This window comes from Phacochoerus africanus, chromosome 4, assembly GCF_016906955.1.
Source record: "Phacochoerus africanus isolate WHEZ1 chromosome 4, ROS_Pafr_v1, whole genome shotgun sequence".
Classification (NCBI taxonomy): Eukaryota; Metazoa; Chordata; class Mammalia; order Artiodactyla; family Suidae; genus Phacochoerus; species Phacochoerus africanus.
Genome location: NC_062547.1, coordinates 12,423,542 through 12,446,747, shown reverse-complemented (window position 1 = coordinate 12,446,747; position 23,206 = coordinate 12,423,542). Strand labels below are relative to the sequence as shown.

Genomic DNA, 23,206 nt, shown 5'->3' with positions numbered 1-23,206 from the left:
GATTCATTTCCACTGAGCCACAACTGGAACTCCAAACCTTTTTTTTCTATTTTAATATAGCTATTTACATCTGTAAATTTTCCCCGAACACTGCTTTTGCTACAAGTCTGTATTTTATGATAAATATGGTTTAATTTTCATTTATCTTTAAGTATTTTTAATTTCTCTTGTGATTTTTTTTCTTTAATAATCCTCTGGTTGGAGTACCCATTTTGACTAAGTGGATTAAGAACTCAGCATAGGGAGTTCCTGTCGTGGCGCAGTGGTTAACAAATCCAACTAGGAACCATGAGGTTGCAGGTTCGGTCCCTGCCTTTGGTCAGTGGGCTAAGGATCTGGCGTTGCCGTGAGCTGTGGTGTAGGTCGCAGACGAAGCTCGGATCCCATGTTGCTGTGGCTCTGGCGTAGGCCGGTGGCTATAGTTCCGATTGGACCCCTAGCCTGGGAACCTCCATATGCCGAGGGAGCAGCTCAAGAAAAGGCAAAGAGAGAAAAAAAAGAACTCAGCATAGTGTCCGTGAGGATATGGGTTCAATCCCTGGCATCTACTCAATGGTTAAGTATCCAGTGTTGCTGTGGCTGTGATATAGACCGGCAGCTGAAGCTCCAATTCAACTCCTAGGCCAGGAACTTCCACGGGTGCTGCCCTAAAAAGAAAAAAAAAAAATTTTCCTCTGGTTGTTTAATAAGAGTATGTTGTTTAACTTAACATGTTTTTGTGAGTTTTCTAGTCTAGTTTTCTTCCTGATACCTACTTCTAGTTTCATTCCATTGTGATCGGAGAATGTTTGTATGATCTCAATCTTTAAAGTTTCTCGAGTGGCCTGACACTCTGGAGAATCTTCAGTCTACTCTGGAGAATCTTCTCTGTGTACTTTAGAAGATTGTGTATTTTGTTTTTTTTTTTTGTTTTTTTTTTTGAATTGTTCTTTATTTATCTGTTAGGTTTAATTTTTTTATAGTATTGCTTAGGTCCTCTATTTCCTGACTGAATTTCAGAGTGATCATTTTATTCATTACTGAAAATAAGGTTCACAACTGATTTTAGTAATCCATATTCCTTCAGTTCTGTTATTTTTATCTCATATATTGGGTATGTATAGGTTTATAATTCTTATATCTTCTTGATTGATTGACCAATTTATCACTATACAGTGTCCTTCTTTGTCTCTTGTTTTGTTTTGTTTCTTGCTTTTTAGCACCGTACCTGCAGGGTATGGAAGTTCCCAGGCTAGGGGTTGAATCAGAGCTACACCTCAACCCACTGAGCAGGGCCAGGGATTGAACCTGCATCCTCATGGATACTGGTCGGGTTCTTAACTTGCCACAACAGGAACTCCTGTTAATATGTTTTTGAAAAAGTATGTTTTCATTGAGTTGCCGCTTTTCTATTGGGCTTTTAGACTTTGCTTATAGTGGAATTTGCCATGCAGAAAACTTTATGTATTGGTCTTAAGGCCTGAAATTCTCCTATTCTTAGGAAGGACTTTTCCATTCTGAGATTATTAAAAGACTCTTCCATAGTCAGAATAGGCCACTTTTAATATACTGAATAAACTTATTGAGTAGAATCAAGAGAAGACATTCCAATTACGGGATTCCTCTTTAGTACTTGCTGCATTGTTTGATCATTAAATCATCTGGACCTATGAGTCTTTTTCATGCCTCTGCAGATCTGATCATCTTTTTGGGACCACTCACACAATTTAGTTTCTTCTATCTTAGATTTAAAGGTTAAAATAGGAGTTCCCTGGTAGTTTCGCAAGTTGAGGATATGGTGGTGTTACTGCTCTGGAAGTAGCAGTGGGTGGCCTGAGAATTTCTGCATGCCACAGCTGCAGCCAAAAATAACTAAATATATATATATATATATATATATATATATATATATATATATACACACACACACAGAACAAAAGGTTACATCTTAGGTATGTTTCTCAGCATTTCATCTTTTAGTAGATAAATCCATGTGAAATTACTATTTTGCAACATGACAGTTTTTTCTTTAGAGTGATGGTAGTAAGGATAAGTTTTATCAAATTTTCCTCTCATTGTTTCTGTTATATCAGTAAAATTTTGAAGTTTTTTTTTTAATTTATCGTCTTTTCATTGACTATATTGCAGATACATGGAGATAGTTATTGGCTAACCATAAACTTTAAAGAACGGTGTATGTTTTCATCTAGATCCCAAGGAAGAAAAAGAGGAAGACGATTCTGCCCTTCCTCAGGAAGCTTCCATTGCTGCAACTCGGCCTAGTCGGGGCTGGCGCAGTAGTAGCAGGACATCTGTCTCTCGGCATCGTGACACAGAGAACACCCGAAGCTCTAGGTCCAAGACTGGCTCATTGCAGCTCATCTGCAAGTCAGAACCAAATACAGATCAGCTTGATTATGGTACAGTGCAAATAGAGTATGGTTATTTAATAACCAGTTGTGTGTTTATTTTAAATGTAATGATGAACATTTTCAGCTTAACTTTCAGGGGAGGTGTGGTGTGGTGTAGGAAGGGTTCCTACTTGACATTTTGTAGCTAATTCTCCTTTTGTATAATTACTCCAGGCAGTAATTTGGTTTGAGTCTCTTGGCTAGAAAGAGAAAATAACTATACCTACATAGATTAAAGTTTTCTTTGGACTTTGTTTTTCTAGATGTTGCAGAAGAACATCAGTCTCCAGGTGGCATTAGGTAAGAAACTTTTCCATGTTTCATATTTAAACCTTTGGGGATGTAGAGCATAATCACATCAGATGACTCTGGAGTTGTTTTCTACTTGACATAATTGAGTCACATGTTTTTTAACTCTTTAATTTTACTGAGCCATCATTGGCTTGCCCCTTTTTTTTTTTTTTTTTTGTCTTTTTGCCTTTTCTAGGGCCGCTTCTGCGGCATACGGAGGTTCCCAGGCTAGGGGTTGAATCAGAGCTGTAGCCACCAGCCTATGCCAGAGCCACAGCAACATGGGATCCAAGCCGCATCTGCAACCTACAGCACAGCTCATGGCTATGCCAGATCGTTAACCCACTGAGCAAGGCCAGGGATCAAACCTGCAAGCTCATTGTTCCTAGTCAGATTCGTTAACCACTGCGCCACAACAGGAACTCCTGCCTTGCCTTTTTTTTAATGCAGTGATAGCATATCTAGGTTATATGTAGTTTTAGTTCCAGTTATTATTCTTCAGGATGAGACAGCTAGATGGCAGTACAACTAGACCATAAGACTGAAATCCTGGATAACTTATTGTGTATCTTTGGCTATCTCTAAACAAATTACCAAGTAAAATCCAGTCAGACGTAATTCTTACAACTTGACTTTCTAATTTCTATTTTCTTCTTTTTAGCAGTGATGAGGAAGAAGAGGAGGAAGAAGAGATGCTGATCAGTGAAGAAGAAATACCTTTCAAAGATGATCCAAGAGATGAGACCTACAAACCCCACTTAGAAAGGCATGTCTAAGATTCATTGGTGAAACACAAGTTAGGAAAGCATTGTCGCATGCTTTTATTTCATCTTGTTGCCAAACTAATAGATATGGATTTAATTGTAAATGAGTAATTAATTACGTACTTGTTTTAAAAACCTAAATGTTATTACTCCCTCATGCAGCCCTCTCTTCCATTCATAGAACTTTGTTTTGAGCATATACAAATTATTATGATGTCTACCTGTTTTGTCTTAAGATGTCATCATGAATTCCCTGAATACTAAATTTTTTTTAAATTTTTCTTTTTCTTTTTCTTTTTTTTTTTTGTCTTTTTGCCATTTCTTGGGCCATTCTCACGGCATATGGAGGTTCCCAGGCTAGGGGTCCAGTCGGATCTGTAGCCACCGGCCTACGCCAGAGCCACAGCAACGCGGGATCCGAGCCACGTCTGCAACCTACACCACAGCTCACAGCAACGCCGGATCCTTAACCCACTGAGCAGGGCCAGGGATCGAACCCGCAACTTCATGGTTCCTAGTTGGATTCGTTAACCACTGCGCCACGACGGGAACTCCTAAATTTTTCTTTACAACTATAGTGAGATTTGATTTGAAGGCATTGTTAGCTTGGGGGAGGTCATCTCATAGTCTTTAACATATATATAAATATATACATACATATAGAAAATATGATTACTGTGCATATGAAGAATGGTTGGCTGGAAACCACATTTCATAGGCTGAGGATCATGATTTTACAATAAATCAATGATAACTCCAGGCTTCACTCTGTTTTCACAATTGTCCTTGAAAAGATTCTTTGCTAGATAACCGTGTTGAAATATATTTGTATTTTCAGGGAAACTCCAAAGCCACGGAGAAAATCAGGGAAGGTGAAAGAGGAAAAAGAGAAGAAAGAAATAAAAGTGGAAGTCGAGGTAGAGGTGAAAGAAGAAGAGAATGAAATTAGGGAAGATGAGGAACCTCCTAGGAAGTGAGTAGGCAATTAACAGATTTTTAAACCACTAGTGGGAAAAAGGGTTGGAGTGAGAGGAAGGATGTTGACAGATACATATTATTGTCTCTATTGGCTGACAATCTCATTGGAGAGACTCTTCTCAGAAACTTCGGAAGTTTTGAAGTTCCCCTGTTGTGGGGGAACTCATCGGATTAAGGATCCATTGTCACTGCAGCAGCTAAAGTCACTGCTGTGGCAGGGGTTCGATCCCTGGCCCTAAAACTTACTGCTTGCTTCAGGTGTGCCTCCCCCCGCCCCCACACCCAAAAGAAAGCTCCAGAAATTTAATTCAAAGCATTACTTAAAGTAATTCAATTGAGTGGGTAGGACAGTAGCTGTAAGGTAGGACAGTAGCTGTAAGTAGCTGTAAGGATGTAGAGGGGGTAGAGGTAGGAGGAAAAAGTATGGCAAAATACGGATCCTCAAAAGAAGAGCAAATAAAGCAAATGGTATAATAATAACCTTGATCAGGTAAAAACTTTCTGCCTAGCAGTTATTTCCTATTGCCGAAATAGATTTTTTAAGTGTATAAGCTTTTGTCTCTGTTGTAACGGAGAGTATAGTTTATATTCTTAGGATTTCTAGATAATTGATTCTTTCATTCCATTTTTTTAAAATTGATTACATTTAAATGGTAGACTTTTTCACTGAAACAGTTCTTCAAGTAGGAACCTTGAGGGTTTTTTTTTTTTTTTAAAGGGCCACACCTGTGGCATACGGAAGTTCCCCAGGCTAGTAGTCTAATCTGAGCTGTAGCTACCAGCCTACGCCACAGCCACAGCAACGCAGGATCCAAGCTGCATCTGGGACCTACACCACAGCTCACAGCAACGCCAGATCCTTAACCCACTGCTACTGAGCCATGATGGGAACTCCTAGAACCTTGAAGTTTATCCAGCTCTTCCATAGTAATGTGTAGTTTATGAAAGATATGTATTTAATATGTGGTGCAGACTTATTTGAAGTGAAATTACTTCAGAGTGGTGAAATCTTTGGTTTGTCAGATATGTCTTTGAGTTTATGTATCCTGGGTTATTCTTTGTGTCTGCCACCTGCTCTTTGGTTTTGAGTGTATGTCCTCAGCTATCCTTTACATTATAAGCTTCAATCTGGAATATATGTTTCAATCAGTTACTCTGTTCCTTAATTATAGGAGAGGAAGAAGACGAAAAGATGACAAAAGTCCACGATTACCCAAAAGGAGGTGAGTAATTTGTACACCTGTTGTGTTGGGCCTTCTCTCTGGTGGTAGACACTTAACACTTGCATGTTCCGCAGTCATAATTATCCTGCAGGAATGGCTAGTTAAAAATTTCACAAAAACAACTTTCCTAACATCCTTGACGCAAAGTTACTATTTTAAAATTTCCATTTCAGGATCTTAAAGTTTCTAAAAATGTTAACACTTCTCTGCCTTTTGGGAGGTTGCTAGTTTATTTTGTGCTCTTTTTTGAAAACTCTAAATATTTGGCAGTTTCTGGTTACTTCTAACATAATTTCTGTGCAAGCTATAGACAAGAGACTTTGATTCTCCATATTATAAAATAGCTATTCCCTGTTGTGCAGTTTGAGTTAAAGGGCACTGTGCAGACTGCCTCTTTTCTGTTGCTAACTTTCTCCTACATATTGATCATAGAAAAAAGCCTCCAATCCAGTATGTCCGTTGTGAAATGGAAGGATGTGGAACTGTTCTTGCTCACCCTCGCTATTTGCAGGTCAGTGAAGTTGGTAAATAAGGCAGCCTTTCAGGTTGTGTTCCATTACTAGTTCTCATACTTCATGAGACTTCACAGTTTGTGATCATGTGTAGGCTTTATCATTAATTTATAATGTCAAGGAGTTCCCGTCGTGGCTCAGCAGAAATGAATCTGACTACCATCCGAGAAGACACCGGTTTGATCCCTGACCTCACTCAGTGGGTTAAGGATCTGGCGTTGCTTTGAGCTGTGGTGTATAGGTCACAGATGCGGCTCAGATCCTGCGTTGCTGTGGCTGTGGTGTAGGCCAGCAGCTGCAGCTCCAATTCAACCCCTAGCCCGGGAACCTCCAGATGCTGTGGGTGCAGCCCTAAAAAGGCAAAAGAATGATAATAATAAATTAGTGTATAATGTTAAGGAAGATCTTTTTTTAAAGTTATTGCAGTTGTGTCTTTGTTAGTTTTTGTGTTTTATTTATTTATTTTTCAAGTGACTAAGAACTTGAGCTTAATATTTTCTTGGACTCTTGGGAGCATTCCAGTGTTTCTCATTATGGTGTAAATACTCTGATAGAAAAGATGATTGTGTAACAACACACCAGGACACAGTTGAACAGATTTTATTTTAAGGTGTATTTTTAAAGAATAAAACTAGCAACTGAAACCTGTGACTTCTCAAGTACTGTATAGAATAAATTTTAAATGTTTTTAGTTTAAGTGAGTAGATTTTTCTTAAGTGAGCAAAGATGCAACTTGTGTTTAGGTCTGGCAGAAAACATGAAGTTGAAATACTAATCATTAGAGCTTAAGAAGTGCTTGTTTGATCTTTAGCAGCAAGTATAATTTTTACTAAGGCCTTTCTGATTCTGCTTCTATTATCATAATAGCTACCATTCTTTTGTCATAATGAGAACTGGAGATTACATCTTCTGAGGTCACACCGCTAATGAATGGCAGAGCCAGATTGGAATCCAGGTCTATGTGTTTCTTAAAGCCTGTATTCTTAGCCATTTACTGTGCTGCTCCCTGTTCATGTACAGAGTGGTTTTCCTTCGTTACTTTTGACTTAGCAAAGGAATAAGCTAAGCTTTCTAGAAGGCTTATTTTTTATCCCACTTCACTTCCTCTTACTGTTGTAGCACCACATTAAATATCAGCATTTGCTGAAGAAGAAATACGTATGTCCCCATCCCTCCTGTGGGAGACTCTTCAGGCTCCAGAAGCAACTTCTACGACATGCTAAACATCACACAGGTGACTTTCTGAAGTTAAATGTTTATCAGGTTGCTCAAAGTATTGTTTGGTTAGAGTAGCCTTTTTTTTTTTTTTTTTTTTAAGGGCCCCCCACCTGTGGCATATGGAAGTTTCCAGGTTAGGAGTCTGATCGGAGCTGCAGATGCCAGCCTACACCACAGCCACAGCAATGCAGGATCCCAGTCACATCTGTGACCTACACCACAGCTTGTGGCAACATTGGATCCTTAACCCACCGAGCTACAATGGGAACTCCTAGTAGCCTTGTTTCACAGCTAAAAAGCCAGAGGCTAAGAAACATTAGGTAATTTGGCTCTGGTCACACAGATAGGTCTTAGTAGCACCAGGGTTTTCTAAGTCTGCTTCAGGTAGATAGATACAGTAATATCTACTGGACTGAAGAGTATGTAGAGAAAGCCTAATGGTAAGGAGGCTTGCGTATAGTTAGTGTTAACTACTAAAAAGCTCCTGGAACTTCTGCTGCTGTTGAAATCATAAAGACTAGCTATTAAATTCACATGTAACCCTCTGTAGGAGCTATTGACTCAAAAAGAAAAACTGAATGTCTTTATAATACCTATTATAGAATAGATTCCAACATCATTCATTTGTAGCCACTTGACAGTCTCAGTGCAATGCAGCTAATAGGAACAAATTGGGCTGGGTATTAGAAGTAATTGAGTACATGCAAGACACTTGATTATTTACTGTATGTTTTCTTCTTAATAATCTTTAGAGGGTAAAACTAGGAGTTTCAGTTGTAGAGATTTCAAAGTTCCTGCACAAGGTCATATTGGTATATTGATATATTGATACACCCTTTTCATCATTTACTACATATGTGACTTAGAAAAGTTACTTCATTTCTTTTCTTCTCACTTTTCCTTATTTGTAAAATAAGGCTAATGGTGATACCAGTAACACTGAATTATTATAAGGATAAAATGAGATAACATAGAAAGTACAGCACAAGGCCAGGCACCTGGTAGACTCCCATAGCACCAGAATTTATACTCAGTCTTAATCACTCCAGAGACTCCACTGCAGTCTGCATTTTACTGTATTTCTTCAGAGAGAATGCTGTCTTCACTGTTCTCTGATAGCAGCTGCCATTTCTCCATTCCTTCTCCCTGTTACTCTGCTTTATCCTGTAGAAAAGGAATTTCTGACAACCAGTTTAGCTAAATATCACAAGCCTACTATGACAAACAGTGTTTTAGAAATTCAGTCCTTTCCTAGAGTTCCTGCTGTGATGCAGCAGGATCCAGTGTTATTTCTGTTGTATCTCTGTCACTGTGGAGGTGCAGGCTTGATCCCTGGCCTGGCACAGTGGGTTAAAGATCCAGCATTGCTTGTGGTATAGGGCATAGCTGCAGCTGGGATTCAGTCCCTGGCCCAGGAACTTCCATATGCCATGGGTGCAGCCAAAAAAGAAAAAAATTGAGAAGAAAAAAAAAATTCAGTCCATTCCAAACGTTTCTATTTGGGTAATACAATTTTATGATGTCAGAGTTAGAGGGTTTTCCTTTTCTGCATTCATGTAGACAGGCTCCCTTTGAAAATATAATGTGTATGTTTAAGTAAATAGATGCCCCGCCTGAGTTTGTCATGCTACCATGGAGCTCAAAAAGTGGACAAGACCCAGGAGGTGCTAAAAATTGTTCCTGAGTTAGAAGTGTACATTTTTAGATCCTACTACGCATCATGTAGAGAAGCTCAGGCCTGCCTTAGACCTGCCGAGTCAGCATCTACATCTAGTAAGACCCCCAGGTGACGCCTCAGTGCATTCAGGATTGAGGAAAAGGTGGTTCTTCTCCCACACTTGGTTTTAGAACTGTTTAGGATGGAGTATAATAGGATTAAATTGGATATTGTTTGCCTTTTAACTTATCCTTGTATTTTCACTGTGACTGTTTCTAATCATTTTAAGTCAAAAGGCATAGAAAATGTATATTGGCCATTTATTCAACAAATATATTTTCAGCCTCTGTTTGTCTATTTTCTCCCCAACCAGTCAATAAAGTAATTAGGTACAATGCTCCTTTGCCCCATAGATTCCATATCCAAATTCATCAAAATTCCTGTGAAATTTGGGGCACTGTGAAATGATAGGGAGGTGGTTGAATGGTGTAAAAGATGTGGGGTAAGAGAATAAGGCAAAGAAATACAGGTACTGTTACATATATTTGATGGCAGTAACTTCAGTTTTTAAGAGTTTAAATTGTTCATCTTGGGCACATTGTTTTAAACTTGAAACAGAAGATATGAGTAACAACATTTCAGATGTGGATCACTGTTTTATTTAGGAAATGCCACATTCTTTTGTTGTTACTGGTGGAGGTGGTGGTTGAATGCCAAATGCATTCAGCTTTCACAATCTATGAAGATGTTTTAAAATCTATGGAAAATTAGTTGTTTACTTGGATTATTGGTAAAATTGAGATTGGGATTCCAGGTCTCATATTTCTTCTAGCTGTGTTTTTTTGTCTTTTGTTGTTGTTCTTATGCGACTGAATGAATGGACTTCAACAGATGAAAACAGTATTACTCACTTTAAAGATTTGTTTATCCAGAGTACTTATATGTTAAAAACAGTATTGCTCTTACTCTGAATTTACGTGCCTAATTATCTGCTTACTTGTTGTAAGCAAGGAGAAAAATATTTAAGAGGGACACTAACCGCATTGTCTTTCTTCTCAGATCAGAGAGATTATATCTGTGAATACTGCGCCCGAGCCTTCAAGAGTTCCCACAACCTGGCAGTGCACCGGATGATTCACACTGGCGAGAAGCCACTGCAGTGAGTACTTCCTTCCTGGCCAGCAGCTGGGTGGAGAGGTGCATGCACCCCAGTTGAGGACCAGCCCCTTTATAGCATTCCATTTGCCACTGCTATTTATTTTTACCAAATTAATTGATTTTGCCATTGATTGAGGAAGCTGTCAGTGACCTTTTTCTTCTGTTTCCTTATTCAAACAGACAGAAGGAGAAAAAAGCAGATTAGTTTTCTATCAGCTTTTCCTAATCTTTCTCAAGCCGTACATGTTAGTATGTATGTGACCTCTAAATTCTGAATTCTCAACCTGACCCTAATATGGACATTCCCAGGCCAGGGGTCGAATCTGAGCCGCATCTGCCTGCATACACCACAGCCACAGCAATGCCAGATTAGAGCTACGTCTATGACCTACACCACAGCTCACAGCAACGCCAGATCCTTAACCCGCTGAGTGGGGCCAGGGACTGCCCATGTTCTCATGGGCACTAGTTGGGTTTGTTACCGCTGAGCCACAACTGAGGTGAGGAACTCCAAGAGGTCTCTGTATGTCTCTTTTTGACCAGCCATCTCCTTTTCCACTCTCCTTAGATGTGAGATCTGTGGATTTACTTGTCGGCAGAAGGCATCCCTTAATTGGCACATGAAGAAGCATGATGCAGACTCCTTCTACCAGTTTTCTTGCAATATCTGTGGCAAAAAATTTGAGAAGAAGGACAGCGTAGTGGCTCACAAAGCAAAAAGCCACCCTGAGGTGCTGATTGCCGAAGCTCTGGCTGCCAATGCAGGCGCCCTCATCACCAGCACAGATATCTTGGGCACTAATCCCGAGTCCCTGACACAACCTGCAGATGGTCAGGGTCTTCCTCTTCTTCCTGAGCCCTTGGGAAACTCCACCTCTGGAGAGTGCCTCCTGCTGGAAGCTGAAGGGATGTCAAAGTCCTACTGTAGTGGGACGGAGCGGGTGAGCCTGATGGCTGATGGGAAGCTCTTTGTGGGAAGCGGCAGCAGTGGGGGCACTGAAGGGCTGGTCATGAACTCGGATATACTCGGTGCTACCACAGAGGTTCTGATTGAAGATTCAGACTCTACTGGACCTTAGTGGAAGGGAAGACTTTGGGCACTGGGACAGCTAAGACTTTGTATTTAAAAGTTAAAAAGGACAAAAAAAATTTAAAGCATTTAAAATCTAGTAAAATAACTGAAGGGCCTGCTCTTTCAATTGTGGATCACAGCACACACACACACACACAGACATACACACCCATACACACATCCCCTCTACTCCCTCTATTGTCCCCTTCATAAAACTGATGTTGCCTTTATCAGAAAGCTAGACGAAGAAGAAGCAACAGCAGCTCTTAATGTAAGAGTTATTCTTGTACTCAGTTCCAGCCAGGCAGACTTCTGCTCATCAACAGATTCCCTGTTCAACCTCTAACTCTGATGTGCTCTGGATCAGCTTCTAACTCTTAATAGTATATTAATAATCCTCTAAACCCCTCCTCCTTTACTGCTGCCCTGTGGTTCTGGCTTCTACCCCTGCGGCACATTTATCTTCAAAAAGTATCATATAATTCTAATCTCTTGAGGCTGGCAGCTTGACTTGGCACTTTAGGGCCCCTTAGAGTGAGCTGTTAAAACAGCACACATCTCTCCTCCCCTTTTCCTCCATTCCCCTGGGATTAGGAAAGGACGGATACATGGGGACCTCCCTCCCCCTCTTACCTTCATCACCTTCCTCAGTCCCCTTCCCAACAGCTCCATAAGGTTCTCAATGGTGCTCACTTGCTTGGAAGCAGGCTCCCAACAGGCTGGGGAGCTGCCTTCTACATGGTCTCTGACCATAAGACAGCTCTCTGCATCAGTGAGATGGTGAGAAAGTCCCAGACTAATGGCAGAAATTTGCACTTTGAACATGTATGTTTTTGTGTTGTGGAACCTGAGAGTCCTTATTTATTAATGGAAAGTCTGATTTTTTTTTTTTTTTTTTGGTCTTTGTTGCTATATTTGGGGGGCTGGGAGAGATTAGATTATTCTGACACGGGGTCCTTTGCATAAGAGGTACTTAATAGAAGGCAAGATATAAAGTTGAAGAAGCTCAGCCAGCCTCTAAAATCATAGCTCTCCAGTGGCCTTTGAAGAACGCTGGTCCTCAGCACTAACAAAATCACTACAGTAGCCGAGTGCTTTTTCAGAAACCTCTTTAGGGAAGAATGTTAGGTTTGTGGTAATTAGTGCTCTTTGAGTTTTTAGAGCATTGGGATTTAGGAATTTTGAGGGAATCAGGAAGGTTGTTCAGGGTCTGAATTACAGATAAAAGATTTTCTCTTGTGAATTCATTTTCTTTTTTGTCCCCAGCATTACTTTATACATAGATTCCCTATTAGCCCAGCTCTGGCCCCTTGCTCTGCTTTTGCTTTTGCTTTGCTTTTTATCATTGGTTCATTCCAGCTTCCGATTAGTGAAGGACACTGCCATCAGTGAAGGAATAGTCTGAGTCATACAGTTTTAAGTCAAAGAAGATTGCTGTTTTGTTTCCCTTTTAATAATACTTCAGAAGAAGAAAGATTTCAACAAAGTGAATAATCTGTATAATACTTTGGCTTTCCCTGAAATTCTGGGAATTAGCTCTTCCTGAGATAGGAATTTTCATTCGGTGGATGACTTAACTACTGTCCATGGGAAAGACGGTATTTTTGTACAGCTTAACTCCCAGAAAACTAAAAAAAATTGTTTTGGCTCATTTTTAGAGAATTAGAAGTGCAGTTTCTATCCTATGTACTCAGAAGCTAGAATTAAAGACTTGCCCTATTCATTGTTTGTCAGAAATGTATGATGGCTGTTGGAAAGAATGAAGTTTTGTTGAGAACAAAATAAGGAAGAGCTTGTTTTTTCACAAACACTAAAACTACAAAGTTTATCAATTTTCTCTTTGATTTTTTTTTTTCCCCCCACAGAAGAAGGGTAGCAAAATGTCATCTCTGAAAGAGGCTCACTTTACACCCACTAATGTCAGTGACTGGGATGCCAGAGAATAGGGGGGGGAAACACCTACAGTGAACAGTCTTAAATGCACTATTGTTTCTTTTCAGTGTTGCAGATTTTTCCATCCTTCCAGGGTGGGGGTAGAAAATGGAATAAAGATAGAAGGGATATAGACTATGCTTTCCTGCCCATAGTAAGGATTTGAAGTTGACTTTGGTATGTTGAGTAGATTTGAAAATATTTTCAGATTGATTGGATGGGTGTGTAGCAGAGCTGTTCCACTCCCGTAGCTGGATGTCCTTTTTGTACTGTTTCACCAGCTAGCATCTATATCCTACACTTACTTACCTCATGACCTGCCGCATTTATCTTGTCCTTTGTCTCCATAAATTACACTCGCAGTGATTAGTCATCAGGTATTTTAGCCACCTACACAAAAGCAAACTGCATATAAAAAAAAAAGAAAGAAAACTTCACGAGATTGAGGAACAACAGTGTGTTCTTCCCTCTGTTGCATTCCTCCCACCAAGAGCAACTGTTTAGTTCTAAAAATTGGAAACTTTCTCTTTTTTAGTCCTCTTCACAGCTGTGGTTTGCTTGCAGTTTGCTTCAGTAAATTATTGTAGCAGTTTGCAATAAATTTTAAGGTATTTTTCATGGATTTGGTTTCCCTTTGAGAAAGGGATGCTAGCAAAGTAGACTTGCTTTAAGTAAACCGCCTCTACTAGATTCTCATCCTCGCTTTTCCTTTCTGCTTCTCATGCTGTTTACTTCATTGTCTTTCTTAAGGAACTCTTTTAATCTTAAAATCCTGCATTTCCTACTCTTAGTCAAATTCTATTGCCTTTTTAATAACTCTTCCCACTGCATATTCTCCATCTTGAATTGGCAATTCTAAATTCTGAAAAATATACTTGATAGAGCACATTCTGCAAGATGTGCTTCCCTCCTTGTTTGTTGTTCCCCAGGGTTATTTTGCATAATTGAGACTTAATATACTTCAAAGTTTAGATAAACACTGGCAAGGATTACTGGGAGTCAAAAGATAGATACAGTAATGTACGGAAAAGCATCCACATAGAGCACTTGAACCTCCTTCGTACATGTTTGGAGAAAGAAATATAAAGAGTGTACTAAACCTAACTAAGGTTATTAGAGTCTGGCTGTTTGAAGTACCATTTTTCCCTCCTGTCGTTTTCCCACTTTCTTCCAGTGTACTCAAGAAAATTGAAAAATTGTAATGAATCAATTTAAAATATTTTATTTCCTAAAAACCTTTTTTGCCTGTCATAATATGCAGGACCCTTCTCCTTTAACGGGAGAGACAGGTAGTTACCTGAATCTAGGTTGAAAAGGTTATGTAAAAAGAAATTATAATAAAAGGGATACTCTGCTTTTCAAATCCTTGTTTTCTCTTAATCTAGGTAAGGCATATCCAAAATAAATATGTAAAGAAGAAAAATAAAAGTTGTCTTCATGGAAGCAGCTGGTATTCCTTGGTTGTACTGAGTTACAGTTATCCCGAGGTGAAGTGGTTGGTGCTGCTAAAGGTGAAAACCAAGTGCCCTCAGCAGGTTTTATGTGGCAGAGTCTCTTTACTCTTATGAGAATCAGAATGGTTTACTTTTGACTCCGTTTAGTTCTTGGTTTCCTGTGCTGAGATGCCGTATGATTCTGTGATCCTTTGGCACACTTGGAAGTCCTTTCCATGTCTTGCCAGTCTAGGAAAGGAGCCCTGTCTTAATCTAGTTAAGAGAAGGTTACAGAAGCTCTGAGGTTAATTTCATGCTGATAATGACAACCCTGACAGCACTTATAATATCCAGTGCTTCTTCACAAAACTCCATGTCTGTATGAGTACAAAGTTTAAAAAACAAACAAAAAAAAAAAAAAGACTGCTTTCTTAAAATGCCTACTGTGACAGCCACTCAGGCCTCATTTTTTTCTCCTTTGTCCCTCGATTATTGTTGCTGTATGGGATTTTTGCCCCTGAGAAGGCATGTCTTTGAATTTGGAGGTCATGTCCATGATATGGATTAATGAAAGCTATAATTCATTTGGGGATGAAACTTGTCCTCTTACCCAATTGGCATCATCCTGTAACCTACTGAGTTAAATGCAATGGAACAACAGCTCTCCAAGCACTTTTAAACTCTGCTTTCATTTGAAAGTTCAGTGTATTATTTTGTTAAGAAGCAGTGTGGTATGGCTGGGTAAAGAAGAAAAAAGGAAAGCATGTTGTCACTTGAGTGAGACTGCCTTAGAAATGTTACCAAGTCAGGGTTGGGTGTTGCCTGTCCTTCAGAAGAGAACAGGCATAAACAGCACCTTCCTCATGCTGTAGCTACAAGGAAAGTACCATGACTGGGATTAGAGATGCTTCCTTAGCTGATTTTTAATCAAGTGTAAATTTAAATACATAACAAAGGATGAGAGTGAAATGATGTGGTATTTTTACAGGTTCTATTTCATGTAAGCTTTGTATCTTGAATGAAATATGAACTACCTAAAGAATGAAATTGGAAATTCGGTGGGAGAAACAGTTGTAGAATCAAAGACCTATATTTAAATTTTGAACCTAAGTTACTGGATTTTGTGCACATTAATTTCTTTAAGCTTCCATTTCTTCTTATGTAAAACTGAGGAAACTCTTGTAGAATTATTCTAAAGATCAAATAAAGACTTTAAAACAGTTAGCAGTGTCTGGCCTAGGGTAGATGCTTAATGAATGACAGCTGTTATCAATAAGAATACTTTAATATTAGGGAGTACTTTACCACACCAAAAAAGAAAGAAAAGGATATGGGGAGCACAGTGAAGGTGGTAATAAAATGAACGGATTAAATGTGTATATAAAATAGATTACATTAGGCAAGGGTGTCATGGGATTAGTGTGACAGTGACCTTGTTGCTAAGAGCAAAAGCAAAACAATGACTTAAAAACAAGTACACTAGGCACTGAGTGGAGGAGAGAGATGGAGGCAGACGCTACAGGGAAAAAGCTGATTAAAAAGGGGCCTTTGATTCCACAGGCACAAAAATCCACAGCCAGGAATTTGCTGCCACCTCTGAGTCAGGCAGGGGGTGGGGGTGCACAATTCCATTAGTAGAGAAATGCCCAGTGGATTTAGTCTGAGAGTCACATTGCTTATTTGGACCAGTATAGACAGAAACAAACCCAGCTCACTTGTTTCCTGGGACAGTTGAGTTAGGGGATGGCTTTCGCAGAGCATTCACCGCTGACCCCTCACCGCCGGGACCTCTGTAGCCGCTCTATCTGGCTAGCAAGGAAGATTCGTTCAGACCTGACTGCTCTTATGGAAGCTTATGTAAGTTGCCTGTTTTCCTGTTGTCTCTTTTCACCTCACTTCTTCCGATCCAGCCCCTTACCATCATGCTTCAGGCCGTTTTACCAGCTATGCAAGCCCTAACCATACAGTCATTTGTATATTGGGCACCTATCATTTGACATGGCCCCTTCCCTTGAGGAAACTCATGAGACCTTATTTTCTTTCTGTAGGCTATTTAGGAGACATGTTCCTTGAATGAGACAATACGGGCTTCTAGATAGAATTGGTTATATATCTTGGAGGCTGTTCTTAATATGATTACCTTAATATGATTACCTACGAGTCCTAGTTCTACCAGAATACATTAACCATATTTGGGATCTTCATGTACATTGTTGTGGTTTTTTGAGCTGGTAAATGAAAAGCAGAGTGAGGTTTATAGGATTGAGAGAACAGTATGAACCCAACTAGTTTCTCCTATACGGTATAAGCATCTGTGTATGAATTACAATCAAAAGTGTTCCCTGCGTCTAAATAGAAAGGTTACCTACACTGCCAAAAAAAAAAAAAAAAAAGCCATAGAAGAATCACTGGGGACTTGAGGAAGTGTCAGATTCAGATAGGTTTTCTGATAGAAGAATATTCCCAACAGTCTTTACCTAAGGCCTGCCATGGAAACACTCCAGGCTCCTGTAGAGAGTTCTGAATTTAGGTTCTTTATGAACTAATTTATCTTTATATAGCCCTACTAGTCAGAAATCACACTCTTTGAAATACCAATTTTTAAAAATAATTTCCACTGAATTCTCCAATAAAGGATTGTCCTTACCATTGAAAGTGGGCGATGGAGCAGAGAAAAATTGGAAAAATTCTATGATGGCTATATTCTAGGGCTTCCCAGGTGTAGGGCTTCCCAGTGTCTTCAGGGGTATTTAAAATGTGTAGGCTCCAGTATCATTATACTATTCCAGTTTCCAGCAGGGTGTTTCAAATAGGAAGGAAAGATTATTCTAGGCCAGTCGGTGGTTTTCAAGTGAAAGCTCTAGATCCCTCCCGAGAAAAATGAAGAGTAGTCAAAGCGGTACACATAATTTCAGGGAAGATGGGGGGTCTTCCTAGGTCAGTCATGGATCCCAAGTGAAGTAAGAATTCCTGTTCTAGACTTTCTATTCTCTTTACAATTTGGATCCTTGACCAGGGAAGCGAATAAGATTGTATATGAGATTTAGAGGTTCAGTGAGAATGGTGGCATGAATACAGAAGATGTGGTGTTTTTCTGTATCCTTGGCCAGGTGAAGCATCAAGGTCTGAACGAGAACATCAACCTGGACTCTGTGGATGGTGTGCCAATGGCAAGCACTGATCGATGGAGTGAGCTGACGGAGGCAGAGCGACTCCAAGAGAACCTCCGAGCTTACCGTACCTTCCACGTTATGTTGGCCGGGCTGTTAGAAGACCAGCGGGTACATTTTACTCCAGCTGAAGATGACTTCCATCAAGCAATACATACCATTGTCCTCCAAGTCGCTGCCTTTGCTTACCAGCTGGAAGAATTAATGGTGCTCCTGGAGCACAAGGTCCCCCCCAGTGAGGCTGATGGTACGCCCCTCAGCGTTGGAGGTGGTGGTCTCTTTGAGAAGAAGCTGTGGGGCCTGAAGGTGCTGCAGGAGCTTTCGCAGTGGACAGTGAGGTCCATCCGTGACCTTCGAGTCATTTCCTCTCATCAGGCTGGGGTCCCAGCACACGGGAGCCATCATATCGCTAAGGACAAGAAAATGTAGCAGTTACCTCCCTTCTCTCTTAGTTGCCTTCTATTCTAATGGAATAGACAGTTCTCTGAGGCCTCACTTCCCATTCTTATTTTTGAAAAAAACACTGCAAGCATTTTTGTAACTAGGGTTGGAGACATGGACAAATGGGCATGCAGGTTTAGTGTGAGAGTGCGTGTGCGTTGGGGCCATGAGAGAGCGAGGGCAGGGACGCCCCCACAGTGCACTAACCTCTCCCTACCCACTAAATACCCTTTACAGACATTTAACAGCCTCACAGGATAAATATATTTTTAACTCTAGTTCTGGATGACTCGTCTAAGACTTAAATAGTGAATTAAAAATCACGGAGTCTAGCCAGTTCAAACCCTTGGACAATAAAAATAGTAACTAAACATTTATTGAGTATCTACTATATTGAAGCACTATGCCAGGGGCTTTCTGTACATGTATCATGATTTTCACAACAGCCCTACTGAGGGAGGTGGTGGTATTTCCATTTGGCAGATGAGAAAGGCTCACAGAAATGTGTAACTTGTTCAAGGCATGCTGAGTTTGAGACAGCTCTTTCTCACTCCAAAGCCAATGTGCCTTCACTTTAAAGGCCTGATTAGGAACCTCTATCACTGCACCCCTTTGCTAGAGAAGGTTAGAAACTATATCCATGTAATCGATCTCCAGGATTCAAAAACCAGCCCCCAGCTCTGTCCTGATAGTGTCAGGGGCGGTAATTGTCCCGGTACCTAGCAAGGAACAGCGCAGTGGCGCTCTTAAGATCAGTTCACCACACTTTTGAATTTGTGCAGTAATACAGAGTGCCTTCAAGTATCCACTGATGTTCTCGAGTTTGGGTTTGGGCCCAGGTTTATGCCGGGTTCCCTCACGTTGTCAACCAGCAATGCAGTGACACAGGCCCTGTAACCCTAACTCAGGCATTAGTGGACAGTGGGTGGAATACTGCTCAGGTTGAAAAGTCACAGACCTTCGCCACACATTCTCTGGGCTTCGTCATGAGGAGAGGGTGAGGCCCACTCCGTTCCCAGTGGGAGTGTCAGTGATTCTGAAATGACAGACAGCAAAGGTGGTCTTCGGTCAGGCCTGTGAACTAGTGGTGCAGCGGGAATCCAGAAGTTCTCAGGTGTTATCATTTATTACACACTTAATTCAAACTCAAGATCTTGGATTGGGGACCCAAGTCAATTTAGTTGACGTGGTTGAGGCTTCCATATTCTTCAAAGAAGCCTGAGTCCGAGCGGGACAGCTGCCAGAGGTCATGTCCTTTCCCACGTGGATTTATGTCCTCAACTCCATGAGGTTTGTGCTGTGAGGCCCCCTCCGGATGAGGCGCTGCAGCATACAAGGGAAGGAGGGCTCTGCTCTCCAGTATGCATCTGTGAGATCACTACCAGGCTGCACTTGTGAGGCGGGTTTAAGTACAGAATTACAGGGAAATCACTGAGCGCCAGAAATGGCCTCCTAGAGGAGGGAGGAGTTTGGTTATGCCTCAGGCATTGGCTGAGTACCAAATAGAAAAATCGTGAGGGGAGAACTAGGGAAGAGTTGCCTGGTTAGAGGAAAATGAGGCGATAGTAAATGTTTCCATCCAGCTACCACTAGAGGTTTATTGTTTCATTTCATCTGTAGTTTCGTTGCAGGTAGGGAATTTTGCAGTGACCGCATAGAGGCTTATTGCATTCAAGCTGTTGTCCCTTGTTTAAAGTGTTTCTTCTGTTTAAGAGCAGTATTTTGATAGATAGAATGAATACTTGCTTATTGGAGTTCCCTAGAGACCTAGTAGTTGAAGGATCCAACGTTGTCACTGCTGTGGCACAGGTTCAATCCTTGGCCTGGAAACTTCCGCATGCCACGGGGCTGAAACAAACAAAAAACAACAACAATAAAAAAAACTGGCTTGTTTATGTGCACTTAGATTTATCTGTATAGTATTTGAGACCCTTTTTGTTTAATGAAGGAAGGCGTGATGAAAATTTTTTAATGGGAAAGTTCCCATTGTGGCTGCAAGTTAAGAATCCGACATAGTGTCCATGAGGATGTGGGTTTAATCCCTGGCCTCACTCAGTGGGTTAAGGATCCAGCATTGTCGCAAGCTTTGGTGTAAGCAGCAGATGCAGCTCAGGTCTGGCATTGCTGTGGCTGTGGCGTAGGCCTTCCGCTGCAGATCCGATTTGACCGCCTACCCCAGGGACTTCCATACTGCCACAAGTGTGGCTGTAAAAAACAAAAACAAACAAACAAAGAAACTTGCAGCGTGCCTCAAGAGAAATGTGGGCAAACTTCCTGGAAAAAGATAAAGGGGAAATGAGCCCTTAGCCATAACAGCAAATGACAAGAATGTGGATCTGCATGTATAGACATTGCATCATCCTTATCTGAGATAGACGAGACAGTGAGGGACTGACAATGGGCCATTTGGTGTGCATCTTACGCGACAGATAAGGAAATGCCAGCGTGTGGAGGTATGTATTTTACAGATGCACAACCTGAAGGAGTTTGGATTTCAGATTTTAGTCCCCTTGTTTCTTAGATCTATATATGATAGGCTCTCTGGGAGTCATACTGTTTTATTTATATTTATACATGTAAACTATACCTATATATAGCTTATATATAATGTACAGAACTCAATATATTAGTAAGGCCTTAAAAAGCATACACTTAGTTCCCAGCTCCTAACTTCTTTTGTAAAGAGGATTTCTTCCATCCCACTGCCTCCAGAAAAGTCCTCTCCGTGGGGAGAGATTCAGTTTTCCTGAATCTGTCAAGGAATTGCATGTATGAGAGTTGATAAATTCTTCATGCGTTGGTTTTAAGAGGGTAATTTGGAAAACACCTGCCAACTAGCGCAGACTCAGAGTCTAAGCATGGAGTAAAATTGGCTTTAAGATAATCAGGTTTGAAGGAAGTGAGAGTTTTAATAAAAATGGAAAGTGTAAGGTCATAGCCCTGGAATTGCTGTTATTTCAGGCTGTTGTGGATTAAAGCCCAATGGATGACTCACTGTTGTGACCACTGGTCAAACAGGGAGAGGACAAGATGAGCAAATATTTTAGGGAGACATATCTGGAACGCTGTTTTTGTTGATGAATCCTCGGTGCCTCCTGATGTAACTGAGTACCTTCTCCTTCTATTGAGGGAAACACAACTGCAAGAAGCAGAGAACCCTCCAGCAGAGTGAGAAAGGGTTTGGTGAAGAGGAAAAGGAAAAAAAAATGTTTGGATGTCACTTCAATCGATTTATCTGTGTGTGTGTGTGTGTGTGTGTGTGTGTGTGTGTGCTCATGTGACATGACTAACAGTGTTTAGGCCAGGGCATTTGAAAACAATGGCTTGACAAAAAAGAAAAGAAAAGAATGTCTTGGCCTCCTGCCTCATCCTACCTCAGCTTCAAGCATCAGACCCTAAGAATGAACCCTCCAAATGCTGGTCCATTCAAAAGTGAAAGTGATAAAAAATTTCATCATTTTATCCAAAAGCTTCTATGTAGCGCTCCAGGGCCTACAGATAAAGACAGGAATACTATAATTTGACATTTTGATGAAATATGTGTGGGGTGTGAGATAAGAAAATCCACATGCCTGTAATTCTTATTTTGATGGGTCTGTTTTTGTCAGATAGATTGCAAGGATGAAAGAAGAAGAGATTCAGTAATAGCTAACAAAGATTTTGCCTCATCAAGGCCACGGGTCGCTTCTTTTATTTCTGTATCTGGATGAACAAGGGGAATTTCAAGTGATTTCAACATTGGGTGAAATGTAATCCCGCAGCCGGGGCCAGGCTCGCTCAAGCGTGCGAGGTAAATCTCCCTGCTGCCAGGCCACTGGGCCAAACTCCTAAGGCCAGGCAGCCTGGAGGGGGTAGCTTTCCCCTGCATTTATCAGCTAACCTCCATATTCAAGATTTCCTTATATCTGGTTTAATTTCAAGTATTTGAAACGGAAGAATACCTTACTAGCTTTATTTCTAGTCAGTTTGAAGGTAGAAACTGAGTTGAGGAAAATGCACAGGGGAAAATATTAAAAAATGCTAAGAGATGGTTTTTTATCCACATGTTCAAAGGAGTAGGAAAGGCAATACTACAGACACCTCTCCACTATTGCAGGTCATTTACTCCTCGGAGATACAATCTTTCATTAACAAGTGAACTGAGAAGGAGTGTTAACTTGTCCGAGTTCCCTCCTCTAGCACATGACAGGTTTGGAGAGTTCTGGCTCCAGCGCTCACCCCAGTACACCCAGCTGCCATGGGACACCCAGCAATCAAGATCACCTTAGAATGAAACCCATTCTCCATCTCCATAATTCACTTTCCTTGGATAAAGCCACTTAAGACTGGTACAAAATCTCTCTCTCTCTCTCTGACAAACCTTATAAAGTTTCCAAACTTTGGGCCAAGTCCCTTATGAAATGCAAATACCTAATGACAGGTTGTATGATTTAGACAGATGTGAGCATCCGAAAGGGTAAATGACATACAAACATCAAGTGTACTTAATGCCTCAAATAGTTGGGCTTCATGTCAGACTTTTGACGGAGGAGAGAGCAAAGTTTCTCAGAGAGATACCAGTTGCTTTCCAGGCTCCCTCTGATCACAACCTAGACCTCCCCCTGTTGTGCCTGGGGGCCTTTGGCCACTAGAGGCCGACTCAGTCTCACACACAGCCTCCAGGAACCCTCCACTTCTCCGGAGTGGTGAGACTCCGGCTGTCCACCACTTCCAAATGCTGGATTGCACAAGCATCAGACAAGTTCTGGAGAAGCCTGGCGGACTCTGGGAAGAGCCAAGGAGACATGCAAACCAAGGCAGTGCCCAGGACGTGTCAAGGCATGCGTTTACACTGAGAGTCATCCCGCCATTTGCCAGCCCAGGAAGGAACGCAAGCCTCAGTTAGTCTCATCTCGTTATTAACACAGCGCAGGGAAGCCAGAGAGGTGCCCTGGTGACCCACCAGAATGTAGAAGTATTAGAACTAC

At 40.9% G+C, this 23,206-nt stretch overlaps 2 protein-coding genes across 3 annotated transcripts in view; both read left to right on the top strand.

The window, feature by feature from the left end:
- Window positions 1–14,558, top strand: part of ZFP91 (ZFP91 zinc finger protein, atypical E3 ubiquitin ligase) — a 35,237-nt gene extending 20,679 nt beyond the window's left edge. Inside the window, exons 3-11 of one of the 2 annotated variants that reach the window (XM_047775663.1) lie at window positions 2,190–2,399; window positions 2,654–2,690; window positions 3,346–3,447; window positions 4,284–4,418; window positions 5,596–5,646; window positions 6,079–6,157; window positions 7,278–7,392; window positions 10,093–10,192; window positions 10,760–14,558. In XM_047775663.1, the coding sequence (XP_047631619.1) occupies window positions 2,190–2,399; window positions 2,654–2,690; window positions 3,346–3,447; window positions 4,284–4,418; window positions 5,596–5,646; window positions 6,079–6,157; window positions 7,278–7,392; window positions 10,093–10,192; window positions 10,760–11,270 (1,340 nt within the window). In that variant the 3' untranslated portion in view covers window positions 11,271–14,558. Of the gene's footprint in view, window positions 1–2,189; window positions 2,400–2,653; window positions 2,691–3,342; window positions 3,448–4,283; window positions 4,419–5,595; window positions 5,647–6,078; window positions 6,158–7,277; window positions 7,393–10,092; window positions 10,193–10,759 lie in introns of both variants that reach the window. The other variant, XM_047775661.1, reaches the window with a different exon arrangement.
- Window positions 14,559–14,764: 206 nt separating this feature from the next.
- CNTF (ciliary neurotrophic factor) lies at window positions 14,765–18,616 on the top strand. The gene is made up of 2 exons (XM_047775665.1): window positions 14,765–16,485; window positions 17,739–18,616. The coding sequence occupies exons 1-2, from the start codon at window positions 16,372–16,374 to the stop codon at window positions 18,225–18,227; spliced, it is 603 nt and encodes a 200-aa protein (XP_047631621.1). The 5' UTR covers window positions 14,765–16,371; the 3' UTR covers window positions 18,228–18,616.
- The last annotated feature ends 4,590 nt before the right edge of the window (window positions 18,617–23,206 follow it).

Coding starts and splice junctions, on each gene's coding strand:
- CNTF (XM_047775665.1), top strand. CDS start 16,372: ATGGCTTTCGCAGAGCATTCACCGCTGACCCCTCACCGCCGGGACCTC. Junction 16,486..17,738: donor CTGCTCTTATGGAAGCTTAT/GTAAGTTGCCTG, acceptor ATCCTTGGCCAG/GTGAAGCATCAAGGTCTGAA.